Source organism: Heptranchias perlo, chromosome 3 (assembly GCF_035084215.1).
Source record: "Heptranchias perlo isolate sHepPer1 chromosome 3, sHepPer1.hap1, whole genome shotgun sequence".
Lineage (NCBI taxonomy): Eukaryota > Metazoa > Chordata > Chondrichthyes > Hexanchiformes > Hexanchidae > Heptranchias > Heptranchias perlo.
The window spans coordinates 78,708,665-78,734,527 of record NC_090327.1 but is presented as its reverse complement, the minus strand read 5'-3'; the positions used below and the strand labels follow the sequence as shown (position 1 = coordinate 78,734,527).

Below are 25,863 nucleotides of genomic sequence, written 5' to 3'. Positions count from 1 at the left end.
CTTCCCAGTCTCTCTTCATAGCTGAAGCGCTCCAGCCCTGGTAACATCCTGGTGAATCTCCTCTGCACCCTCTCCAAAGCGATCACATCCTTCCTGTAGTGTGGCGACCAGAACTGCACACAGTACTCCAGCTGTGGCCTAACCAGTGTTTTATACAGCTCCATCATAACCTCCTTGCTCTTATATTCTATGCCTCGGCTAATAAAGGCAAGTATCCCATATGCCTTCTTTACCACCTTATCTACCTGTTCCGCCGCCTTCAGGGATCTGTGAACTTGCACACCAAGATCCCTCTGACCCTCTGTCTTGCCTAGGGTCTTCCCATTCATTGTGTATTCCCTTGCCTTGTTAGTCCCTCCAAAGTGCATCACCTCGCACTTTTCCGGGTTAAATTCCATTTGCCACTGTTCCGCCCATCTGACCAACCCATCTATATCGTCCTGCAGACTGAGGCTATCCTCCTCGCTATTTACCACCCTACCAATTTTTGTATCATCAGCGAACTTACTGATCATACCTTTTACATTCATATCCAAGTCATTAATGTAGACCACAAACAGCAAGGGACCCAGCACCGATCCCTGTGGTACCCCACTGGCCACAGGCTTCCAGTCACAAAAACAACCTTCGACCATCACCCTCTGCCTTCTGCCACTAAGCCAGTTTTGTATCCAAAGTGCCAAGGCACCCTGGATTCCATGGGCTCGTACCTTCTTGACCAGTCTCCTGTGGGGGACTTTATCGAAGGCCTTACTGAAATCCATGTATACCACATCCACTGCGTTACCCTCATCCACACGCCTAGTCACCCCCTCAAAAAATTCAATCAAATTAGTCAGACATGATCTTCCCTTGACAAAGCCATGTTGACTATCCCTGATTAGTCCTTGCTTCTCCAAGTGGAGACTAATTTTGTCCTTCAGAATTTTTTCCAATAATTTTCCTACCACTGATGTTAGGCTCACTGGCCTGTAGTTCCCCGGTTTTTCCCTACTCCCCTCCTTGAATAATGGTATTACATTAGCGGTTCTCCAGTCCTCTGGCACATCCCCTGTGGCCAGAGAGGTTCTGAATATATGTGTCAGAGCCCCCGCAATCTCCTCCTTTGCCTCATACGTCAGTCCTGCCATCCCAGGAATCAGTCTGGTAAACCTTCGTTACACTCCCTCCATGGCAGGGACATCCTTCCTCAGATAAGGAGACCAAAACTGCACACAATACTCCAGATGTGGTCTCACCAATGCCCTGTATAACTGCAGTAAGACATCCCTGTTCCTGTACTCAAATCCTCTTGCAATGAACGCCAACATACCATTCACCTTCCTAATTGCTTGCTGCACCTGAATGCTCGCTTTCAGCGACTGGTGTACAAGGACACCCAGGTCTCGTTGCACCTCCCCTTTTCCCAATCTAACACCATTCAGATAATAATCTGCCTTTCTGTTTTTACAACCAAAGTGGATAACCTCACATTTATCCACATTATACTGCATCTGCCATGTTCTTGCCCACTCACCCAACTTGTCTAAATCACATTGGAGCCTCTTTGCATCCTCCTCGCAGCTCACATTCCACCCCAGCTTTGTGTCGTCTGCAAACTTGGAAATGTTACATTCGGTTCCCTCATCCAAATCATTGATATATATTGTGAATAGCTTGGGCCCAAGCACTGATCCCTGCGGTACCCCACTAGTCACTGCTTGCCACCCGGAAAAAGACCCGTTTATTCCTACTCTCTGTTTCCTGTCTGTCAACCAATTCTCAATCCATGCCAGTATATTCCCCCCAATCCTATGTGCTTTAATTTTGCACACTAACCTCTTATCGAAAGCCTTCTGAAAATCCAAATACACCACATCCACTGGTTCTCCCCTATCTATTTTACTAGTTACATCCTCAAAAAACTCCAATAGATTTGTTAAGCATGATTTCCCTTTCATAAACCCATGCTGACTTTGTCCAATCCCGTTAATGCGCTTCAAGTGTTCTGTTACCACACCCTTTATAATAGACTCTAGCATTTTCCCCACTACTGAACCAGGTTAAAGATTACAGAAAACAGAAGATAAAGAATATGACTTACTTGATGATACATTTCTTGCATAGTCTATGAGTTTCAAGGTGAAATAAATGATAATGTTTCATAATTCACTTTTACTTCTTATGTTATTAATCAGGTATTGTGCAGAGTTTAAGATTGAATCGCTGTCCTTCCACTGCACTGTAGAGAATCGCCCATTTGCTAGATGGATGCAATATCTCCGAGAAGGTTACACTGTCTGTGTAACATGTCAACCACCAGCCATGAATTCACACAACCATCGTTGTCATGGTGACGGGGCAGGCGATAATGGGTAATTATAAAGTCAATCAAATGTGCATGTATGAACATTAAATATAACACAGTCAATTAATTAATTTATCAGATGCTATTTCTTGAGTTTTCCAGTTTCTGAAATATGTTCCTATTATTGAACAATATCAGCCCTTTAGTAACTTTGAGCCAATTAGGTTTGTTGAGCTTATTCTTTTAAATTCTCTTCATGAGTACAAACCCAATATTGCTCATCATTTCATGGGTCAAATCAGAAAATCCATAAAATATAGGACAAATTTTCCTCATTTACTATGGATGGCATGCATTTTTTAATATATATATATATGATGATAGTATATCTATCGTCTTGTGCCTAGTGTGCACTTGTCACAATAGGACATCACAATTCACAGTGCTACATTTTGTTACAGATGCAAAATAATCTTTAAAAAAAGAAGAAAGTTAGTCATTACATGATGGTCCTTCTGGCCTGGAGCTCGAAATTTATAAACAGTTACAATTGTCCTCAGGAGTTTACAATTAGCTACAATTGCCTGGGGATTTGCCTATTTAGATTACTTAGTCACAATGAGTACTTGAACAGTGTCCTTAAAAGGACAGACTAGGTTATCAGCTAATCGTGCTTCAGACCACAGACTACCCAGGAACACTGCCACAGGAAAGCCACCAATATATACTTAAATTATGTAACTATCAGTTGTAGTGTATTTCACAGGTTGACTGCATGTTTCAAGTACTCTTTACTGATGTGAGGAATCTTACAACACCAGGTTATAGTCCAACAAATTTATTTTAAAATCACAAGCTTTCGGAGATTATCTCCTTCGTCAGATGAATGAATGAAAAGGTTCTCAAATCGCATATCTTATACTATGTTGGGACAGCATCACACTGATGTGGACAGACCTGCAGTATATTTCCAGCATTTCCTGTTTTTATTTTAATTGTCCAATTGTGTAGGGTCTATAATTCAAATTAATTTTAGAACTTTTACAGTTTTGTTGTCAGGCTTATTTTGTTCTCATCAAAGCTAATCATTCTGTGTCTGTATCTCTATGTATACATCTTTCCATATATGATGACAAGGTTTGTACTTCTTGTGTTATGTTTTTTTTTGTATTTGCTTTTCTGACAGGACTCGTATTTTCCAATGGCAAGCAGTGGGTAATTCTCGATGTAGGGGAACATGGAAAAAAGTGCATGAGGTGGCACAGTGTTCATGCCCTGTTGTCCACAGTTTTATATTTACTTGAGAAGGCATTCCTTATTTTAGAAACTTTTCACACTAAGTTATAAACGATGTTGTTATGTAATGTTAAGCTTAAATTTATAACAGTCTGACAAAACCACCACTTATCTTGCTTTCAAGATCACACTTTGGAAATATTACTGTAAAATAGCACTGAATCATTCTGAATGTTAATGAAGACCTTTAAAAAGACCAGTTCAAATGTTTAATAAAACTGGCACAGGACTGAAGACATAATCGGTGATCTTCCGTGAATTGTATAATATATTCTTGGGTTTTAAGCTTTTGTTTAAAAATAGAAATGGCTCTTGACATACTTCAGGCATGGATTGTTATTTTAGGAATTCAATTTCAAATTGATGACATACTTTTCTTTAGTATTTGAAAGTTAATTTAAATCAAAAAGAACAAATTTAGGGGACTTGCCCTTTCAGGTTCAAATCTAGTCTAGATAATTGAAATGAAAGTCTGTTGTATCTAATGATTATAAAAGGTTCCTAAGTGGAAAGAAAAAGTCCAGACATGTCCAAAACACAAACTTGCCACACATTAATCAATGACTAAGCAATCTTACTCAGAATGCTGTAAAATTAGAGTGTGGAATGCAAATGTGATGGTGGGTTCAGTGGACGGTGCTTTTCTAAGATGGGGGCTTAGGCACATTCCCTGGATAATGTGGAGTATGTTATGCATTGCATCAGGACCATGCTTTACATAACCTTGGGATGAAGGATGCAATCAAATAGACAGAAAAAACTGTCCTATCCCCCAGGCAAGTCACCACACATTTTTATAAGCACAAAATCAAATGTGTATTTTTGGACTTGCTGCTCAGTACCAATTCAGAGATTGCATAGTATCTGATCACAGATCATAGTATCTTGTTGTAAGAAAAATTGGGAAAAGGATAATTGAATGACCGTTTGGTCAGTTTGCTTATGATGCATGCAGTTTTTGTTTGATACAAAGAATTATAGTCCCTTAAAATTTGGGGAAAAGAGAAAGTAGACATCCTGAAGATCGAGGAAAAAAACTTGTAAACAACATTTTCATGATCCTTGATGAATCACTAAGTGTTAGTTTGGACTTCTGTTGAGCAGTAATAACATCAACTATAGAATACATCATGGGCTTTACATGTATTCGATACAGCTTACGATGAAACACTGCACTTAAACTGTTGATCACCATCGAGGTAGAAATTCAAAAGTTTCACTCAAGAATATAACTTTGTTCAATTTAGTGTTACACAAAACTCAATTGTAACGTACATTTGGCAACACAAAAAGTTTTGCAAATAAAGTTTTTAAAAACTGTAGCATCTGACAACAGTGATATTTAGACTCATTTTATTTACCGGAAATGTCTGTTTGAGGAGGTGATTGAGAAATTCTAACTGGAGTAGATGTAGTTATTTAATATCAGGATTATTGCAGACAAGTATACTGAAATAAGGCTAGAGAGACAGACAGAAAGAGAGACAAATATACACAGAGTATCTTTTGTTATCCTAATTTGAATTCTTATTTTTAAAAAAATAAACCAGCTGAATTTTTAAGCAAACAAAGCTGTGAGAGAGACAGAAAGGGAATGAGAGATATAGACAGAGAGAGAGAAAAAGAGAGATAGACAGTCAGGCATAGAGGTATACTCACAGGAACCAATCACAAAACAATGAATGTAATGTTTGCAGATTTCTCTTAGAGTTATACCCCTCTCCCTTAGTTGTACATCGAATGCTCTCCCCTTGCTGTTGACAGATACCAGGAATTCACAAGAGAGCCAAATTCCATATTCCACCCCCTAATTCAATTTTACAAATTCCCCAGTGGGACTTGAACTCATTCACTTCTGGGTTGCTAACCCAGTACCATAGCCATTACCATACATTATACATAACTGTGGACCATCTTCACAAGCCGCTGTTGTATAGTGGTGGTGGCAAAGACTGGTCTTTTTCAACATGTCCAGGCCCGGGGGAGGGGGGGGGGGAATCTATAAATGTGTGTCCCAAGGTGATGGTGAATCCAGACCAAACCTGTCACACCTACATTTGCTGGATCCTTCTTAACTCCTCTTTCTCATCTAAACTATGCAATGGCTGATTTGGGGAGTCGACCGCTACAGCTCACTGGCCAATATCAGGTGGCTTGGATGGCGCGACAGTCCACAGGTAGATATAGGGGAGAGGCACGAATGCGGAGGGGGGTGGATGCGAGTCTGGGCTAGCACTATATTTTGGAGCCAGGAGCACAGCATGAGCAAATCCAGGAAATTTATTTTTTGTTTTTTAAAATTGTCATCTTCAGGGGTTGAGGCCGCTTGCAAGGCTTGGACCTCACCAGTGGGGCCCACATAAACCCTTGTAGAGGTAGTAATACATCATTTTTCTCATGTTACTGACCACCACTGATACACAGGGCCAGTAGTGGGAACTCCTATCTTAAGGAAACCTTGTCCCATCATTTGCCTTTATATAGCGCCATTCATGACTTCAGGATGCCCCAAAGCATTTTAAAGCCAATTAAGTACATTTGAAGTGTAATCAATGTTATGATGTTGTACAGGGTAGACCCCCATGGAATTTTGGGGCCTCCAAGTTCTAGTAACTCTGTGTGTGAAAAAATTTCAACTAATTTCCTCTTCATTCTTCTAGTGATATTCTTGAGTCTATGCTCCTTTTTAAATCAATTTGCAAACTAGTGGAAACAATTTTTCACTATTCACCCTTTTAAAATTTTGAAAACCTCTATTAGATTCCCCTTAACTTCTTCCAGTGAAACAAGCCCCAATTTTTCTAGTCTTTCTTCATGACTACAATCTTTCATTCTATTGAATCTTCACTGTACGATGGCTCTAGTATTGTTCCTTTAATGCAATGTCCAGAACTGCACACAATACTACATCTCTGACCTAATGATTGCCTTGTACAAATTTAATTCACTTCCTTGATTTTATATTCAATGTCTCAATTATAAAATTTAAAATCATATTTACCTATAGCCGTTTCTACCTGCACTCCCACCTTTAAAGATTTACATATCTTCAGTTTTAGACCTCTCAGTTCCTCCAATCTGTTAAGAGTCTTGCTAGTTAAAATACACTTCCTTTTACTGTTCTTTTTACCCTACTTCACAATTCTCTGGTTTGAACTGCGTCTACCCACTTTGCTAACCTACTTATGTCCTCCTGCAATGTCCTGTATTTTTCCTGTTTTCTATGGCCTCAATTTAGTATATTAAGCAAACTGTGATGACATCCTCATGTGGCTATGTCCTGATCATTTATATAAATGGAAAATTAAATAAAAGTCCTTGCATAAATTCCCAGGACACACCACTATTCACATCCTGCCACTCTGAAAATATTCATTTACCCCTATTATTTCCTTTCTATCCCTTAGCCAGCTCTCTCTACATTTTCTAATACCATGGGATTTAATTTTCATGTCTTATGGGGCACCTTACCAAATGCCTTCTGAAGATCCATATATACATCCACTGCATTCTTTATCTATACACAGTGATTTCCTCCAAAGAAAATCAATTAGTAGTCAAACACTACTTGCCATTTACAAATCCATGGTGACTATCCGCCAAGCACTCACCATTTCATCTTGTATTATGTCACACTTCCATCTTGTTAGAATCCTGCACAGAACTCTATGATCTTCCACGCCATGATTTTTGGCCTGTGGTCGCAATGGAAGAGTTCCAACTTTTTGCATATTAGACGTTAAGAGAATGTAGACTCTAGATACCTGAGAAATGGAAAGTTTCAACCAAGCTAATGTCTGAAATAAATTATTAGTGTTACATTTTTTTTATTCATTCATGGGATGTGGGCGTTGCTGGCAACCAGCATTTATTGACCATCCCTAATTGCCCTTGAGAAGGTGGTGGTGAGCCGCCTTCTTGAACCACTGCAATCTGTGTGGGGAACTTGGAGGGGAACATGCAGATGGTGGTGTTCCCATGCCTTGTCCTTCCAAGTGGTAAAGGTCGTGGGTTTGGGAGGTGCTGTAGAAGAAGCCTGGGCGAGTTGCTGCAGTGCATCCTGTGGATGGTACACACTGCAGCCACGGTGCGCTGGTGGTGGAGGGAGCAAATGTTTAAGGTGGTGGATGGGGTGCCAATCAAGCGGGCTGCTTTGTCCTGGATAGTGTCGAGCTTCTTGAGTGTTGTTGGAGCTGCACTCATCCAGGTAAGTGGAGTGTATTCCATCACACTCCTAACTTGTGTCTTGTAGATAGTGGAAAGGCTTTGGGGAGTCAGGAGGTGAGCCACTCGCCACAGAATACCCAGCCTCTGACTTGCTCTTGTTGCCACAGTATTTATGTGGCTGGTCCAGTTTAGTTTCTGGTCAATGGTGACCCCCAGGATGTTGATGGTGTGGGATTTGGCGATGGTAATAACATTGAATGTCAAGGGGTGGTGGTTAGACTCTCTCTTGTTGGAGATGGTCATTGCCTGGCACGCATGTTACTTGCCACTTATCAGCCCAAGCCTGGATGTTGTCCAGGTCTTGCTGCATGCGAGCATGGACTGCATCATTTTCTGTGGGGTTGCGAATGGAACTGAACACTGTGCAGTCATCAGCGAACGTCCCCCCTTCTGACCTTATGATGGAGGGAAGGTCATTGATGAAGCAGCTGAAGATGGTTGGGCCTAGGACACTGGCCGGAGGAACTCCTGCAGCAATGTCCTGGGGCTAAGATAATTGTCTCCAACAACCACTACCATCTTCTTCTGTGCTAGGTATGACTCCAGCCACTGGAGAGTTTTCCCCCGATTCCCATTGACTTCAATTTTACCAGGGCTCTTTGATGCCACACTCGGTCAAATGCTGCCTTGATGTCAAGGGCAGTTACTCTCACCTCACCTCTGGAATTCAGCTCTTACATGATCTTGATCATTTTAGACAAGATGGATAATAACCCAACCAACAAGTGGCTACTACTAAAGACATATAAATTTAGATCAGGAACCCTGAGCTGCACCTGAACATTTTGTATCAACACAAAAAAATCTGCACAGTATTCCAGCAGAGAAGCTGCTTTTGTCCATGTGTCTGTCCATGGTATAGTTCAAATGTGGGATGAATGTCTCTAGCTCACTTAGAGTGGTTAGAACATGCATTAACCCATGGAAAAATCAGTGAATTGCCCCTTAGTACCCCAGTACAATTTCTGTAAGTCTTCCCATGTTCCCAGTAACTAGAAGAGTCAAATTTAAGATACATAGCTGTACTAAATACAACTGCCTCTGGTTCTATTATGCCATTTACTAAAAACTGTTTAAAACCGAACAAAGTACTCAGCTTATAAAATCATTTCTGAGTCTTGATAATGCAGATTAACAAACTCACCAAATATTGAAGGGAACCAAGAAGTTAGTAAAACATTTAACTGACTTGATAAATTACTTTTGAGTTATTGAGATGAAGGTTAGTGGATAGAGAGACTGTTCCCATTGATGGAAGGGTCAAGAACCAGAGGGCATAGATTTAAGGTGATTGGCAAAAGAACCAAAGGTGATATGAGGAAAAACTTTTTTTTACACAGAGAGTGGTTATGATCTGGAACGCACTGCCCGAAGGGGTGGTGGAGGCAGATTCAATCATGGCCTTCAAAAGGGAAGTGGATAAGTACTTGAAATGAAAAAATGTGCAGGGCTACAGGGATAGGGCAGGGCACTGGGTCTAGCTGGATTGCTCATGCATAGAGCTGGTGTGGACTTGATGGGCCAAGTGGCCTCCTTCCGTGCTGTAACCTTTTCTGATTCTAGGGCAGAATATTTACAATGTCAGATGGTGTCAGCAGTTTTCTGTTTTGAGGATTATGTCATCCTCAGTTTCTTCCCCCATGTTCTGGTCTCTTTGGGCTATATGCTTCCTGCTCCCAGGCCTCTATCTATTCCGCTCGAGAATAGCCCAATTTTTCCACTTTTGAAACATCACTAAGACTATTGCCATGCATTCTCTTTTTAAAAACAGGGATAAAAAAAGGTCCAATCCAAAAGGGCTCAGTGGAGCTTCACTTACAGATGTGTACTTGGCTTACGTCAACCAACTTGAAAATTTCTGACCAGATTGGGGTGGTTGTGTTGTGTAGCAGTGATATAATTTGTTACACACTTTTGGGAATTCATTTCAGTTGATATTAGTGCACTGACAACGAATGTATATATAACAAGGCTATCTGCCTTCTTGTCAGACACCGCAGTTGTGCTTTAGCTGTTTTTAAAAATGTTATTGTATTTTTCCTTTCCATTTACATTCTAGTCTACCAAGTCGTGCACCAACTAAAATAAGAGAGGCCAGACGATGCTCTGAAACAAAGAGGTGCACAAGAGCCATCTGGAGATGACCTCCTATTGATTTGCCCTCTATTTTGGTTGGAAAGTCTTGCCTTCCCTTAGCATCTCCTCACAGCACTCTGATTCAGACCAGAAACTGTTCTGATTCAACTATGCCACCAGACAGTGGATTTATTGAAAAGGGTTATAATGGTAACTTGCTAACTGCTCATGCAGTCATTAATTCAAACCCAATACACGTCAATGAATTTACAAAGTTAAAAATGCTACTACAAAATGGGTATTTAAAAACAGTGCTGAAGTTGGAAATCGTAACAATGCATTTGTAATGGGGGTTGACATCTCTGTACACCACTACCCTTCCAGTTAAGATCTTTGGTAGTATGTACTATTCTCTAGCCCAGAGGCCAAGCTTAGGGTAAATTGCTCTTGGTTTATTTCTCCCTCTTGCAAAATGGTGATAATAAGAATTCCAGTTCATCCACTTTTGCAGGCATTGTAAGCATTTCAGTTCACGTACTGCAAACAAAGAAACCAAAAGTTCACTGAATCTTTCTTTGGATTAAGGTAACTAAAAGGGAAGGATGCAACATACAGTAATACTCTGTTGCAGACTGGGAAGAATTGCCTCAGTATTCTTGCTCAAGAGCAGAGTCCTCTAAATAAAAGATTATTTATTGGACTTTATTCTCTTTTTCTTACAAAACTTCTAATCTACATGGGAAATTTGTCAATGATAGAATAAGACCAAATTTAGTCTAAAAGATATTTCAAATAATTTTTTAAAAAAAGTACAAAGATGACATACATTAAATATTGGTCACAGTTTGGGGATACTGGCATTATGCAAAATACTAATGGTATCTTCCAACAGAAAGGGTGAATGTTCCATGCACACCTTTAGCAAGGGAGTCAGATGGGGGAAGAAACATTCGAAAATGCTAAATACTGAAGGCCTCCAGCATGCTGTAACAAAAAAAAGAGACAAATGCTGCAATCCGATGTCATGAAGAATATTTATTCACATATATCACATACAGATACTGGAACTGAACACTATTTGCATCATTTGATTAAAAAAAATCCTCTCCATCCCAAAGTGTTTTTTTTACACAGCTCCTGGCAGTGTCATTCAATAATGGTCATGTAACAGTGGTCTCAAGTTGCAGCTCTGCAGTTCCCCCCACTTACAGGGAGTTGGCTAGCTTCCAGCCAACATTCCTGTGATACAAACAAAGCCAGGAATACACTTTTGTGATCTTACCACACTCACACAGTACCTAGCAGCACATCCTGCACTGTGCAGCTAAACATTAATAAAAACTGCACACCAAAATGGGATATGCATAATGTTCAGAATCAAACTGCATTTAGTTCCCATATAATTTTGAACTCCAACATTTCATCTTCCAGCCAATCAGAATTGTTTTTCCACTGGCATGGTTTCTCTTTCAGCCAGGAGATTTGAGCTGGGATTGCAGACATCTCCACAGATTACTGTTGCTCCACAACAAGCTAAAAAGGAGCTGTGGGATAGAACTGGTCCTGCCAGTCTTTTCGTGTCCCTTCACTACCAAACTGAGAACTTGTAAAACCCATCTAACAAGTGTAGGTGAGTTCCAATAATAGCCGTTGAGACTAGGATTTAAACTCTGACCTTTTGGCTTTGAGTTCAACACTTTAATAGAGGCATAAGGCTGACAAAATCAAATAATTTTAATACCCCCACCCCACACAGTACCCTGGGAACCACTCACTATTCTCCATCGGGTCATCACTTCCAATATGTTCTTTTATATAATGTTACTAAAATACCACTGTGTGGGGACATTTTGGTTAAACAATTTAACATATCATTCAATTACAATATGTTGTGAACTTTTCATTGCAAATTCTATGCTAAATGACAAGAACACAAAATAGGATATTCACAGCAGCTCACAAAATAGACCAATGGGGTCTCATGTAAAAGTCTGATGCTCTTTAGTGCACAAGAACAGCCCTGGTTCCAAATAGGTTCTGATATATACAAGTCTTTGATAAGTCACTTCCCATTCACTTGCAGTTTACTCAACCTCAAACTCTGGGAAAGATCTAAAAATATATTTTTTTATGCCTTGATTGGCCTCTGCACTATGTTTAAGGAACACATCATTAAGATACTGGTGGAACAAAAGGTGTAACATGGAATGGTTGTCGACACTGGGTAGATTTGTGGACTATCAAAATTCTGCGGTGCACCCCCCCACCCCCACCTTGACATAGCACATAGAACAGAAAATCTGCAATCTTCATATTTCACAAGGCAAGCGTTTCATTACACAAAGCAAAATAAAATTTAAATATACACAAGAATGTGTAAAATTAGATGGCATATTTGAGAAATTTACCAAATGTATCTGATACATCAAGACGTGCTCAAAGCCTACTGAATGAAAATAGATGTTTCAAAGTGATGGATCTGGCAGCTAAATAGGTTGACCTACACATTGTCATACAAATGTGAAAAAGATCACCTGTCCAGCCTTTCATTTATGATGGTGGTCAATAACTTTGTGGAATTTTTAGTGCTGCTATTTCTCAGCTGTCATGATCAGAGTCGACCATGCAGAGCCTTTTCATGGTTCTCCATCTGTCCTTCAGCATTACACTGGTACGATTGTTGAATTCATAGTGCTCCAGAATCTTGCTCCAGTTTCCAGATCCAAATCTTTTCACTCCATCCTTTAGCTGCATGTCTTCTTCCCGCAACCAGGGCTTTAAAATAAATAAATTATTTAAATACAACTGTAAGATGATTGGCAGCTCTTTATAAATTGGATCATTTATAAACATTCTCTTTTAAAAGTTATGACACTAGATCTTTCACAAGGGAATAAATCATATTAAAAAAAGTTTTTGAAATTGAGTGCGCGTGGTCATTAGCTTCACAGGTACTAAGATGATAATTCTGATCAACCCTATAAATTATCTGCATAACCTGGTAAACAATTTTCCACATAAAATATTAGAACAGCTTGCTTTTTTGCTTCACATCTCATTGTCACCCCTAAAATAAACGGTAAAGAAAGTCAGGTTTGCTTCTTTGGAAAAGAGGCTTTGAGGTAACCTAACTGAAGTATTCAAGATTATGAAGGGAGTTGATAAAACTAATGCAAGCAAATTGTTCACTGTGGTAAAAGGTGCAAATACCAGGACAAATTAAAACTGGGAAGTTAGAAGTAAGGTGGGCAGGTCAGGCACACCTTTTTCTCCTAGACAGTAATAGAGTTATGCAGCGAATTACCAAAGATGATCATTGAAGTAGATACTATGAATGGTTCTGAGAGAATTGGATATGTGAATAAACAAAGTTCATCTCTGAAAAAGGCACAGACCTTTTTCTGTCCCTTTAAGTTCTGGCACCAAAAACATATTTTATTTGGAACAATCTACTAGAAAAGAATGATTTTTAGTAATTTACAGTCTGTATTGCTAATACAACTATCATCTAGTACAATGGTTCCCTGGGTGTGATACAGTGGAACACTATTACAGAGATCACTGCTTGCATTTATAATGGCTAAAATCTTCTTCCCAAAACCACAAAATTTCTGACACTACATTACTGCACATCCTATTAAAGAGAAAGAGGCACCATTGATTAGAAGTTGGATAAAGAGCAGAAAACAAAAAATAGCGGTTAATGGATTTTTTTTGAGACTGGAGGGATGTAAACAGTGGTGCTTCCCTAGGGGTCAGTACTGGGACTATATATATGTATATATGGGGGAGTACAATATCAAAATGTGCAGATGACATTGAAATAGGGAGCATGGTTAACTGTGAAGAAGACTGTAAGCAATTTCAAGTGGGCATAGATGGGTTGGTAGTTTGGACAGGTAAAAGGCAGATGAAATTTAATGTACAGAAATGTGAGGTGATACTTTTGAGGGATCGAATAAGGAGAAAAAATGTGCATTAAATGGTAAAACTCAGAGTACAGAAGCAGGGACACTTGGGGATTCAGATACACACCTTAAAAAGTAGGATGACAAGTTGATAAAGCTGCGAAGGAAACTGGATCCTAGATTTTCTAAATAGGGGCACAGAATATAAAAGCAAAGAGGTAATGGAAACCTCTACAAATCATTGGGTAGGCTGCAGTTAGGATAACCGTCCAGTTTTGGGCACCCTACTTGGGAAGAACGTCAAGGTTGAGGAGAGTGCAGAAGAGATGCACTAAGATGATACCAGGGATGAGAGGCTTTACTTATGAAGAGAGACAAAAAGTACTGGGGCTCTTTCCATTAGAACAGAAATTAAAAGGCAATCTGATAAATGTGTTCAAGATTATAAAGGACTTTGATAAGGTAAATCAGGAAAAACAATTTCCACTGGCCAGAGTTGGTTATTAGAGGACACAAATTTAAGTCACTCCCCAAAAGAATGAAGAGGTTAGAAGATTTTTTTTATGCAGCGGGACATTAGGACAGGACTATCATATCAGAACCAGTGGTGGAAAAATAATCTATAATTGCTTTGATAAGGGGAAACAGAAAAATTTCAAAGGGTATGGGGACAAGGGAGGGCAATAGGATTGAGTGGATAGCTCTTATAGCTTCACAGCTGGCCCAGATGCAATGAGCTGAATGGTCTTCTCTGATGCATGATTCTGCGATTCTAAAGGCTGCTAAACGTCCTTAACGAAGTTTAAATGGTTAATTGTAAAAGATCTGAAGGATGACTCAAAGACTCCATTGCTAAACAGTGTTTCACCAGCATTTTAAACAATTGAGCGGTGCTTCCCTCTGAAAGCTGATTTTAGGACAAGGGCAATGAATGGAAAATAAATCCACTTGACCTAACCTAATCGATGTCTCAGGTGTTTCATTGATCCATTTGCTTAATGAGGACTAATGTACTGGCAGTACTTTTTATTATAGCAGACTTCACATACAATCCTGAGAATAGTGTGATACTAAGAGAAAGCATTGTTTTAAACTAAGGACTACAGCACAGATCTTAAAACAAAATAAAGGTTTTTTTTATAAATCTCCACCCGGAATTTATATCAGTAAAATCAATGACGACTCTGGCTTCAACAAAATACATGTCACTTTTAATTATTGATGGAATTTGACTAGAAACACAAAACGACATGCTACAAAATTCACAAGACAGAAAATTATTAATCTCCTTCTTGCTATAAGATATTACATAGGAGTAGATGGCGCACTTATGTTCTATGCTTACACTCTAATCTGTTATCTCCCAATATCATACTGTGCAATTTGTTATTTCCACTCTTTACTCCCCCATCCCCCACAATGCATCATTCTGTGGTGCTTCTGTAAACAGCTGAACAACAGAGGAGAGGCACTGGAGGAGGATGGTGTGGCAGGGGCAGAAACCTGATTGGAGGGATTCAAACCTGGAGTTGTGGGAAAGATGGGCACGGATTTGGGAGGCGACAACACAATCAAGGACTTTGGAGAGGAAAGGGAAGTTGGAGATGGGGCGGTTGTTCGCAAGGATAGACGGGTCAAGGGTGAGTTTTTTTGAGGTGTTGATGATGATGGGAAACAGTACCAGAGGAGAGGGAATCATTAACAATATCAGCTAAAAAGGGGGCCAGGAGGGAAAGTTGGGTGGTCAGCAGTTTGGCAAGAATAGGGTTGAAGGAGCAGGAGGTGGGTCTCATGGACAAGGTGAACTCGGAGAGGGTATGAGGGGAGATAGGTGAGAAACCTAGAAAAAGATGCGAGTTCGGAGAGTTGAAGGTCAAATTCTGTTGGTTAAAAGACTGCATGTTTGATGTCCTGAATTGAACAGTGAAGCTCAGAGACCACTTATTTTGGCCCACTTCCATTTTATTTGTTCATTCGCTATTCTACTAACCAAAGTAGCTAGGTTGGGCTGCATCAATTAGTGACAGAAATATAATAGTCAACCAGTAATTCAGGGTAGCCATAGTCTATGACAGAACGTTACTGTGGGACAAACAACTTACTGTAGAAGATCTGGGCAGGCCATCACATGCAGTATGATTCAATTAAACATGCTTTTATTCTTAGAAACCCTACTGAAATATGAACCATGGAATAATGTATTCTAGAAATAGTTATACAACTTCATTAATAGTCAAACAATAGCTTAAGCATTATGATTCCCAAGCTATTCAAATGGAACAATCATGGGCTTAGAAAGAGGATGGGCTAATAGTAAAAAGTCTGTACTGCTACAAAACCAGAATTCTTCTTTCAATTAGTCAGACTTAGATAACATGCAACAAAACTACTCACAAAATGGTGCATATTGCAGCAAGAAACTGAACCGAGGCACTGAACCATTTCATCAAAAGCTATTGGAGAGAGAAAACAAAGCCAACATTCTGAACAGTAACTGAACCACCACACCTAATTAATTCTTTGCTTTAATATGTTCTACATGGGGTTACACAAAACTTTTAGCAATCTTCAGAATTTGACACATTTTGTTTCATTTCGCAATGGAAAAACTTGCCAACTAGGCTTCTAAAATTTCATGCATACACTATTGATTTAACTCCAGTCAATACATTTTAATGACAATGACTTTCTGCTTCTTTTCAAAGTGTAATCCCTTAAACCAGTATGCTTCAACCAGTTAGGCATGTTTTAATGTAATGTGTGTTTTGACATTTTATGCAAATTATGTATACAATTTATTTTTTTTCCAAATGTAAGCGTTCCAAAATACTATCCAGATTGTTGAATATCACAATCGTAACTTTCAACAGCAGCTTGTAGTGGCAGGCAAAATACTTTAGGAAATCTATTATCTATAATATTAAAAATCTTATGCCTGTGTGCATTTCCTGTCAACTTTTTTCCCCCATTATAAATTTGTGTCAATATTTATAATGGAATCTGCCTATATAAACTTCAGAGACATCTTTGAGTATACATAAGTGGAAAACTAAATTATTTGAAGGAGAATTCTGCTCTGCCCAAATCAGGGTTTCCTGTCTGATCAGGTGATTCATTGCCAAGGATTAGGCGGTGATTATACCAACTCGCACCTCAAATATAATTTCACCAAGAGCTATAACATAGCTTTTAAATCTTCCCCTGGCAAGCTCCCAATGGTAATGGTTACAGGGTACTCAGTGCCCAAGATCAGCTTTCTACTGAGCTTACATGAATTCTTCAACTTCTGACAACCAACCAACCAACTTTATAGCATCAGAATGATACTGACAGTTTTTGAAAGTTAGTGCTCATTTGTGGGCTAGTCTGAGCTGTGGGCCGTGTCCATCCGGAAGTAAGTTGAAACTGCCCAAACTTCTTTCATGCAGACCTGTTAAAACTGGCTGGATTCAAACCACAGTTTCAGAGGTGAAAAGATAGTGTGCTAACCTACTGCACCAGCCAGTTCCCCCTCTTGATTTCCCTTTTTAATCAGGAATTGGGATTCTCAATTATTGCATCTTTGTCTGGGTCCCTACTGGTGCAGGGTAAGGCTTCACTTTATACAAGAGGTCGCAATAGCAGTAGTATACAAAAAAAAGACTAATTTTTTGTCCATACCTCTAAACTGAACAGTTTCCATAAATTATTTTTACAGCCAGGTAGGTATTAGTTGTGACAGTCAGTGAGAGGAACTAATGCACATTTAATCACATCATTCAGCAAAATTCAAATTACCATTTTGCTAATTCCCAACACCATGGTTTTATCCCCATTCCATTGAAAACCCATTTGCCACTGTACTGCCGTGGGAAGTGGCAGGCAGAGGGTTGGTACATTTTTGCACCAGGGAGGGGTGCTATAGGAAAAAGAAACCAGTGACATCACTAGACCAGTTACATGCATTCTAGCCAGCAGTTCAAAATAGCATTGAAAAAGGTTTAAGAGCATATTGCCTGTCCTTTCTCCTAGCTACAGCTGGAGGGTCACAAGAGACAAACAAGAATTTTAAACATATCAAAGTTTAAAAAAAATAATATTGTTAATGTTTCAGCCAAATTAATATATTTAGCAAATACTGAAGCACATCACAGCAGGGGTACTGGAGGCTTGGCAGCATAGCAGAATTATGGAGAAAAATGCAAGGCAGTACAGTGGGCACAGAAAAGGAAAAACACGTTTTAAGATGATGCCATATCTTCTTAAGAACAAGTACCCTATACTTGCACCTCATAGGATTAGTAAATGATAGAAAAATCTGTACATTGAAAAAAATTACAACTAATCAAATAATCAGCTGTCTTTCTCCCTGTTCCCCCCCCCAAAAAAAAAATAGGGTGGGGAAGAAGTTTATGTTCTTTTATGACTTCAATGACATAACCTTTTTGTTTCACGCGTGGTATAGATTTTCCCTTTATCAAATACTTACTCGTCTCTTCCTCGGCACTACTGAATTAACTGATATATTTTGCTTTTTAATTTCCATCAGATGCCTACTACTTGTGGTTCTCTTCTCTGCAAAAGATAGAACAGACAATATTTGAACAGCTGCAAAGCCTTTATCTTTCCCCAGACGATCGCAGTGGATCTATGCTGTGCCAATTCTAACACTAACATTCAAGTTTCTAAATGGAAACTTCCTTTCATAGACAATGCCTCAACGTTGGTGTGGGTTGGTCAGTTATGAACATATCACAATTTGCATTTGTATTTCAAACAGAGATCTTGTTCAGCATTTAATTTTCTCTCCCTCCATCAGTGTCTCAGCATTTTTCCCCATTTCCAAGCTGACAAGATGACCTGCACCCTGACCTTTGCCACTGCTATTTGATTGTGGCTGTTAGAACATGTCGAGTTGGCAGGGGGGGGGGGGGGGTGCGGGGCAGGAAGGGGAAGGATGCTCTACAACTTTCGCTTCCTCTCCTGTTGGGAGGTGCATTGCCTCTGCGCTCTCTTGCTTTCAGTGACATGACAGAAATTAGGAATTCCCAGCATGGGGAATTGTAAAGCCATGTCTTACACCCAGTGCATTAACTGGCAAAAATACCCTATGAAACATGTCTGGTTGTAGCTCAGGTCATTGAGATGCAACTTTACTAAGTTAGGGTTTTTTGCTGTAAAAAAGAAAAGTTCTCTATTTATTCTTTCAAATGATTTAAGCATATCATAAGAGAAATTGGGATGAGAGCACAACTCACTAAAATAACACATCCTATATTTTATTAGTATCATTTTTATTTTAAAAAATCTCAATTAAATTAATGTCCATGGAGTGCAGGCAGGCAGGTAGTTTGGACAGGGGGTCAAAATCTGACGAGATCACTTATCGTGTTGCTGAAAATATGATAAAGTAGCACTACTTTAAGTAATGAATTATTTGATTACTTGAAGGGGAAAAATTTGCAGGGCTATGGTGAAAGTGCAGGGGAGTGGGACTAATTGGACAGATCTTTCAAAGAGCTGGCGCAGGCACAATGGGCTGAATGGCCTCCTTCTATGCTATATGATTCTATACTTCCAGACCTTTGCCAATGCAGTTTGATTTTGGTTGGTGGAACACATCAAGAGTGGCATGCTCTCCAACTCAGGTATGTCAGCCATGGCTCAGAGGTAACTCTCTCACCTCTGAGTCAGAAGGTTGCGGGTTCAAGCAGCACCTCAGAGAAATATTCTAGGCTGACACCTCAGTCCAGTACTGAGAGAGTGCTGCACTGTTGAAGGTGCAGTCTTTCGAATGAGACATTATACCCAGGCCCCGTCTGCCCTTTCACTGTAAAAGATCCCACTGCATCATTCAAAGAGCAGGAGAATTCTCCTGGCGACCTGGCCAACATTTATCCCTCAACCAACAAGGTAAAAACAGATTATCTGCTCCTTTATTTTATTGCTATTTATAGCTTCCCAAGGTCATGAAAAGTGCGTTATGAATGCAACCTCCTTTGTTTTTCTTTCTTTCACTAACTTTTTTATGCAGGGCCACAATCCTAACTAATATCTTGATTGAGAACCAATCTCAGGAATACTTCAGCATGTTGGGCCATGGGCCCAGACCTGCAATTCTCACAGTGAACTCCTGATTTCAATCATGCTACTGTGGACAGTTGCCAAGAGGCCACCAAAGAATTTCCCACAGGAAGAGCAGGAAAAAAAAACTGTAGGACCAAAAGTTCTATTTTAATAGGGATCTTACACTTGCTTTTTGGAAGCTGGGATAACCTGTCTACTGATAGCATTCACTTAACTTATTTTTCCAGAGAGCAGATAAAGGAGGGAACATACGGATTGTCAGTTCAGTCAATAATCCATAGCCAGGCAGATCATAAATGTATACCCAATGGTACATGGAGCAGTAAATCCACTTAGGACTATAGGTGAAAGGAAGGAAGGTTGGCCATAACTAATAGTGCCAGTACAGTAAAATAAGTTAATTCCTCCTCCCACCAGTTCTTTTGTTTTGTACACTTTGCAGATCTAGATCATGTATGTTGTTCAGATTGGAAGGCTGAAACTGGTAATAATAGTATCAATTATATAGGCTTGTTATTTGGACTAATCAATGCCAAAAACCGCTCAGCACATTTTGATATACCTACTTCTCACAGATGACAGTTTTCTATTTCCTGCAGAACCTTTGACTACCTGAGACGTCAGCGGTTTCCAACCTTTGTGTTCAACAAAACTGTACAGCTGCTTTTTAGATCTGCAAGAAAATGTATTTCACTTTACAATTTCAGCAAAGAGTAATATTTACTTTTGCCAACAGCAGAGTGTGGGCATCTAGAGGGAAGCATTACAAAGCAGGAAAACACCTGCCACTAAAAAGTCTCAAAGTTTTAAAAATTTTCAGATTTACAAGCCTCTCTACATGTATCCACTTTGCAGGATTGATGTGTTGGGGTATTTGGTGCACAGGATGGGGATGAGAAAAGCGAATTTTGGACAGGTGCTGTAAATTTATAATCATTAATTAATTAGGAATTTTTGCATTGAGTGCCAACTGCAAATAAAACCCTGTTGGTTGGAGTGATTAAGTGTAACAATAAATTTGTTTACACCACCCCATTGAAGTGGGACTTTTTAATACCAGTTTTAAGGAAACTAAACTAGGGTACGGTAGCATAGTGGTTATGTTACTGGACTAGTAATCCGGAGTCAGGAGTTCAAATCCCGCCACGGCAGCTGGGGAATTTAAATTCAATTAATTAAATAAAATCTGGAATTTAAAAAAAACTAGTAATCAGTAATGGTGGCCATGAAACTACCGGATTGTCGTAAAAACCCATCTAGTTCACTAATGTCCTTCAGGGAAGGAAACCTGCCATCCTTAACTGTCTGGCCTATATGTGACTCCAGCCCCACAGCAATGTGGTTGATTTTTAACTGCCCTCTGAAATGGCCGAGCAAGCCACTCAGTTGTAAAATCTCACTAAAAAATGTCATAACAAGAATGAAACTGGACGGACCACCCGGCATCGGACACGACAAAGGCAAACCAAACCAGTCAACCCTGCAAAGTCCTCCTCACTAACATCTGGGGACTTGTGCCAAAATTGGGAGAGCTGTCCCACAGACTAGTCAAGCATCAGCCTGACATAGCCATACTCACAGAATCATATCTTTCAGCCAACGTCCCAGACTCTTCCATCACCATCCCTGGGTATGTCCTGTCCCACCGGCAGGACAGACCCACCAGAGGTGGCAGTACAGTGATATACAGTCAGGAGGGAGTGGCCCTGGGAGTCCTCAACATTGACTCCGGACCCCATGAAATCTCATGGCATCGGGTCAAACATGGGCAAGGAAACCTCCTGCTGATAACCACCTACCATCTTCCCTCAGCTGACAAATCAGTCCTCCTCCATGTTGAGCACCACTTGGAGGAAGCACTGAGGGTAGCAAGGGCACAGAATGTACTCTGGGTGGGGGACTTCAATGTCCATCACCAAGAGTGGCTCGGTAGCACCGCTACTGACCGAGTTGGCCGAGTCCTGAAGGACATAGCTACCAGACTGAGCCTGCGGCAGGTGGTGAGCGAACCAACACCAGGGAAAAACTTACTTGACCTCGTCCTCACCAATCTACCTGTCGCAGATGCATCTGTCCATGACAGTATTGGTAGGAGTGACCACCACATAGTCCTCGTGGAGATGAAGTCCCGTCTTCGCACTGAGGACACCCTCCAACGTGTTGTGTGGCACTATCACCATGCTAAATGGGATAGATTCAGAACAGATCTAGCAGCTCAAAACTGGGCATCCATGAGGTGCTGTGGGCCATCAGTAGCAGCAAAATTGTATTCCAGCACCATCTGTAACCTCATGGCCTGGCATATTCCTCACTCTACCATTACCAACAAGCCAGGGGTGCCAACCTGGTGAAGTTACAACTCAGGACTACATGCATGCTAAACAGCGGAAGCAACATGCTATAGACAGAGCTAAGCGATTCCACAACCAACGGATCAGATCAAAGCTCTGCAGTCCTGCCACATCCAGTCATGAATGGTGGTGGATAATTAAACAACTAATGGGAGGAGGAGGCTCTGTAAACATCCCCATGCTCAATGATGCCGGTGTCCAGCATGTGAGTGCAAAAGACAAGGCTGAAGCGTTTGCAACCATCTTCAGCCAGAAGTGCCGAGTGGATGATCCATCTCAGCCTCCTCCCGCTATCCCCACCATCACAGAAGCCAGTCTTCAGCCAATTCGATTCACTCCACGTGATATCAAGAAACGGCTGAGTGCACTGGATACAGCAAAGGCTATGGGCCCCAACAATACCCCGGCTGTAGTGCTGAAGACTTGTGCTCCAGAACTAGCTGCGCCTCTAGCCAAACTGTTCCAGTACAGCTACAACACTGGCATCTACCAGACAATGTGGAAAATTGCCCAGGTATGTCCTGTCCACAAAAAGCAGGACAAATCCAATCTGGCCAATTACCGCCCCATCAGCCTACTCTCAGTCATCAGCAAAGTGATGGAAGGTGTCGTCAACAGTGCTATCAAGCGGCACTTACTCACCAATGACCTGCTCGCCGATGCTCAGTTTGGGTTCTGCCAGGACCACTCAGCTCCAGACCTCATTACAGCCTTGGTCCAAACATGGACAAAAGGGCTGAATTCCAGAGGTGAGGTGAGAGTGACCGCCCTTGACATCAAGGCAGCATTTGACAGAGTGTGGCACCAAGGAGCCCTAGTAAAATTGAAGTCAATGGGAATCAGGGGGAAAACTCTCCAGTGGCTGGAGTCATATCTAGCACAAAGGAAGATGGTAGAGGTTGTTGGAGGCCAATCATCTCAGCTCCAGGACATTGCTGCAGGAGTTCCTCAGGGCAGTGTCCTAGGCCCAATCATTTTCAGCTGCTTCATCAATGACCTTCCCTCCATCATAAGGTCAGAAATGGGGATGTCCGCTGATGACTGCACAGTGTTCAGTTCCTTTCGCAACCCCTCAAATAATGAAGCAGTCCGAGCCCGCGTGCAGCAAGACCTGGACAACATCCAGGCTTGGGCTGATATGTGGCAAGTAACATTCATGCCAGACAAGTGCCAGGCAATGACCATCTCCAACAAGAGAGAGTCTAACCACCTCCCCTTGACATTCAAAGGCATTACCCATTGCCGAATCCCCCACCATCCTGAGGGTCACCATTGACCAGAAACTTAGCTGGACCAGCCACATAAATACTGTGGCTACAAAAGCAGGTCAGAGGCTGGGTATTCTGCAGCGAGTGACTCACCTCCTGACTCCCCAAAGCCTTTCCACCATCTACAAGGCACAAGTCAGGAGTGTGATGGAATACTCTCCACTTGCTTGGATGAGTGCAGCTCCAACAACACTCAAGAAGCTCGACACCATCCAGGACAAAGCAGCCCGCTTGAGTGGCACCCCATTCACCACCCTAAACATTCACTCCCTTCATCACCGGCGCACAGTGGCTGCAGTGTGTGCCATCCACAGGATGCACTGCAGTAACTCGCCAAGGTTTCTTCGACAGCACCTCCCAAACCCGCGACTTCTACCACCTAGAAGGACAAGGGCAGCACGCACATGGGAACAACACCACCTGCACGTTCCCTTCCAAGTCACATCCCGCCTTGGAAATATATGCCGTTGTTCCTTCATCGTCGCTGGGCCATAATCCTGGAACTCCCTAACAGCACAATGGGAGAACCTTCACCACACGGACTGCAGCGGTTAAAGGCGGCGGCTCACCACCACCTTCTCAAGGGCAATAAATGCTGACCTTGCCAGCGACGCCCACATCTCATGAACGAATATAAAAAAGCGCCCTGGATTCCTCAAAAAGCAGAATTTGGTTAAAAGTATTAACAAAGGATCGGACACAGAATTGTTAACCTAACTGCTTAGAAGGCTAAAAGAGATGATGTACTTTTGCGGAGATAAGGGATGAGGTTGACAAAGACAGCTGCCCGGTTAAACCTTGAGAGGCTGTGGGAATATTAGGAAAACTACTTTTACATCAGAGGGAGAGGGAGAATGGGAAGTTTGGTTTGCCAGCAGCCAGGGTATAAAGAAGGACTGTTTAACCTTCTAAAAGAAGAGGAGAAAAGGCTGCAGTCAGCAGAAGTCCACCATTCAAGAAGAAAGAAGACGTCAAACATGTACCCTCAGACAAGGGCATGATAAACCCTTTTTTTTGGGGGGGTTATACAGACTCTCCTTTAAGGTTGTATTATTGTTAACTGCTTATTGAATAATTGTAGAAGTAATAAAGCATTGTTGATTTTACCAATACGTTGACTTATGTTTGTGACTGATCTTCCCTCTAGGTTCGAACCTAAAATCTATAGACATTAGAATGAAATCCTACAAAGTCGGTAAAATCCGATACTGTATACAAAGATTGAAACAGGCAAATCAACAACGGATAAATATTAACCAAAATTTAAATTTCTCTAATCTAAAATACAAAGAACTCAATTTTAACATTCATTCTCTTTTAAAATTTGCTCTAAAATCAGGAAGCTTTAAACATATCCAGACAACAATTTCAAAGCTCTTATTTTTGTCACATGCTGTTAGATTTTTAAAAAATCTATATACTTTGCTTTCTGTCATAATGCACAGTTCCCAAATCCATTTAAATCACAAAAGAGAAAGAACAGGAGAGCAGAACAGTACAAGCATAACAAACCTTCGCGTATTAGACTCAATGTTATTCAACTCTCCATCTGTTTCTCCTCTCGAAACATCTTCACTGCTGGAAACAAAAAGGATGGATTACCTAACACCTTCCAAACAAGCTGTGAAAAATACAAGGAGCTGAAATTACCATTTCAGACAAAACCAGGATTTTTCAGCTCAAGCTATATTTATTCACTTGTTACAGTACTGGATTCTTGTCACTTATTTATAACATGGTGTCTAATAAATGTCAAAAATAGTGCTGCAACAATCAATGTAATGCGCCATTGGAAGTTATGTGTCAGGTCCCAAATATTTTCCGCTAGCTAGCATCTCAGATCAGAGGAATTTTACATTGGTGGGGGCGGGAGAAGAGAAGAAGTACATGAAATTCATTAAGTGAAAGGTTAAACACAAATTTGCAAGTGGGGAACACTCACTATGGAATGGGAACGTAACAGAAGGAAACAGTCCATAACATGTACTTCATCCTTAGCACTTTTGGTTATAGCGAAGTCCGTGGCCTACCATTTTGATTAGTGGCACCTGCAATAAAGATCAATACAATACAAGGAAGGGGAATATGCATCCTCCGGACAAAGCACTGAGCAACAGAGGCTTCTTTAAATAACTATTGATGCAGCTTCAGAAAAGCCAATGGGAAAAACACCTGCAGGAAAGAGTCTATTTTACCACCTTTCTAAGTGAACATTTCAGAAGTACAAGGGTTCCAATTAGCTGGCTGTGAACAGAAAAAACTGGTCATACCTACAAGTGAAGGATAGGAACTTCAACCTTCAAATCAGGTATATAAAGTATCTATACAGTATTATTACCTTGGCCAGCCCACATATACTTAGCTAGTGAATATATAAAGTTTGC

At 40.7% G+C, this 25,863-nt stretch overlaps 2 protein-coding genes across 2 annotated transcripts in view; one reads left to right on the top strand and one right to left on the bottom strand.

Annotated features, from left to right (window-relative positions):
* Window positions 1–4,905, top strand: part of LOC137306639 (somatomedin-B and thrombospondin type-1 domain-containing protein) — a 30,397-nt gene extending 25,492 nt beyond the window's left edge. The window contains exons 4-5 of the mRNA XM_067975973.1: window positions 2,178–2,354; window positions 3,474–4,905. Of these exons, the coding sequence (XP_067832074.1) occupies window positions 2,178–2,354; window positions 3,474–3,591 (295 nt within the window). The 3' untranslated portion in view covers window positions 3,592–4,905. The remainder of the gene's footprint in view (window positions 1–2,177; window positions 2,355–3,473) is intronic.
* A 5,996-nt stretch (window positions 4,906–10,901) lies between these two features.
* terf1 (telomeric repeat binding factor (NIMA-interacting) 1) overlaps window positions 10,902–25,863 on the bottom strand; it is a 64,428-nt gene continuing 49,466 nt past the window's right edge. The window contains exons 6-9 of the mRNA XM_067977141.1: window positions 24,992–25,057; window positions 20,427–20,533; window positions 18,263–18,348; window positions 10,902–12,661 (exon numbers count right to left, since the gene is read on the bottom strand). Of these exons, the coding sequence (XP_067833242.1) occupies window positions 12,485–12,661; window positions 18,263–18,348; window positions 20,427–20,533; window positions 24,992–25,057 (436 nt within the window). The 3' untranslated portion in view covers window positions 10,902–12,484. The remainder of the gene's footprint in view (window positions 12,662–18,262; window positions 18,349–20,426; window positions 20,534–24,991; window positions 25,058–25,863) is intronic.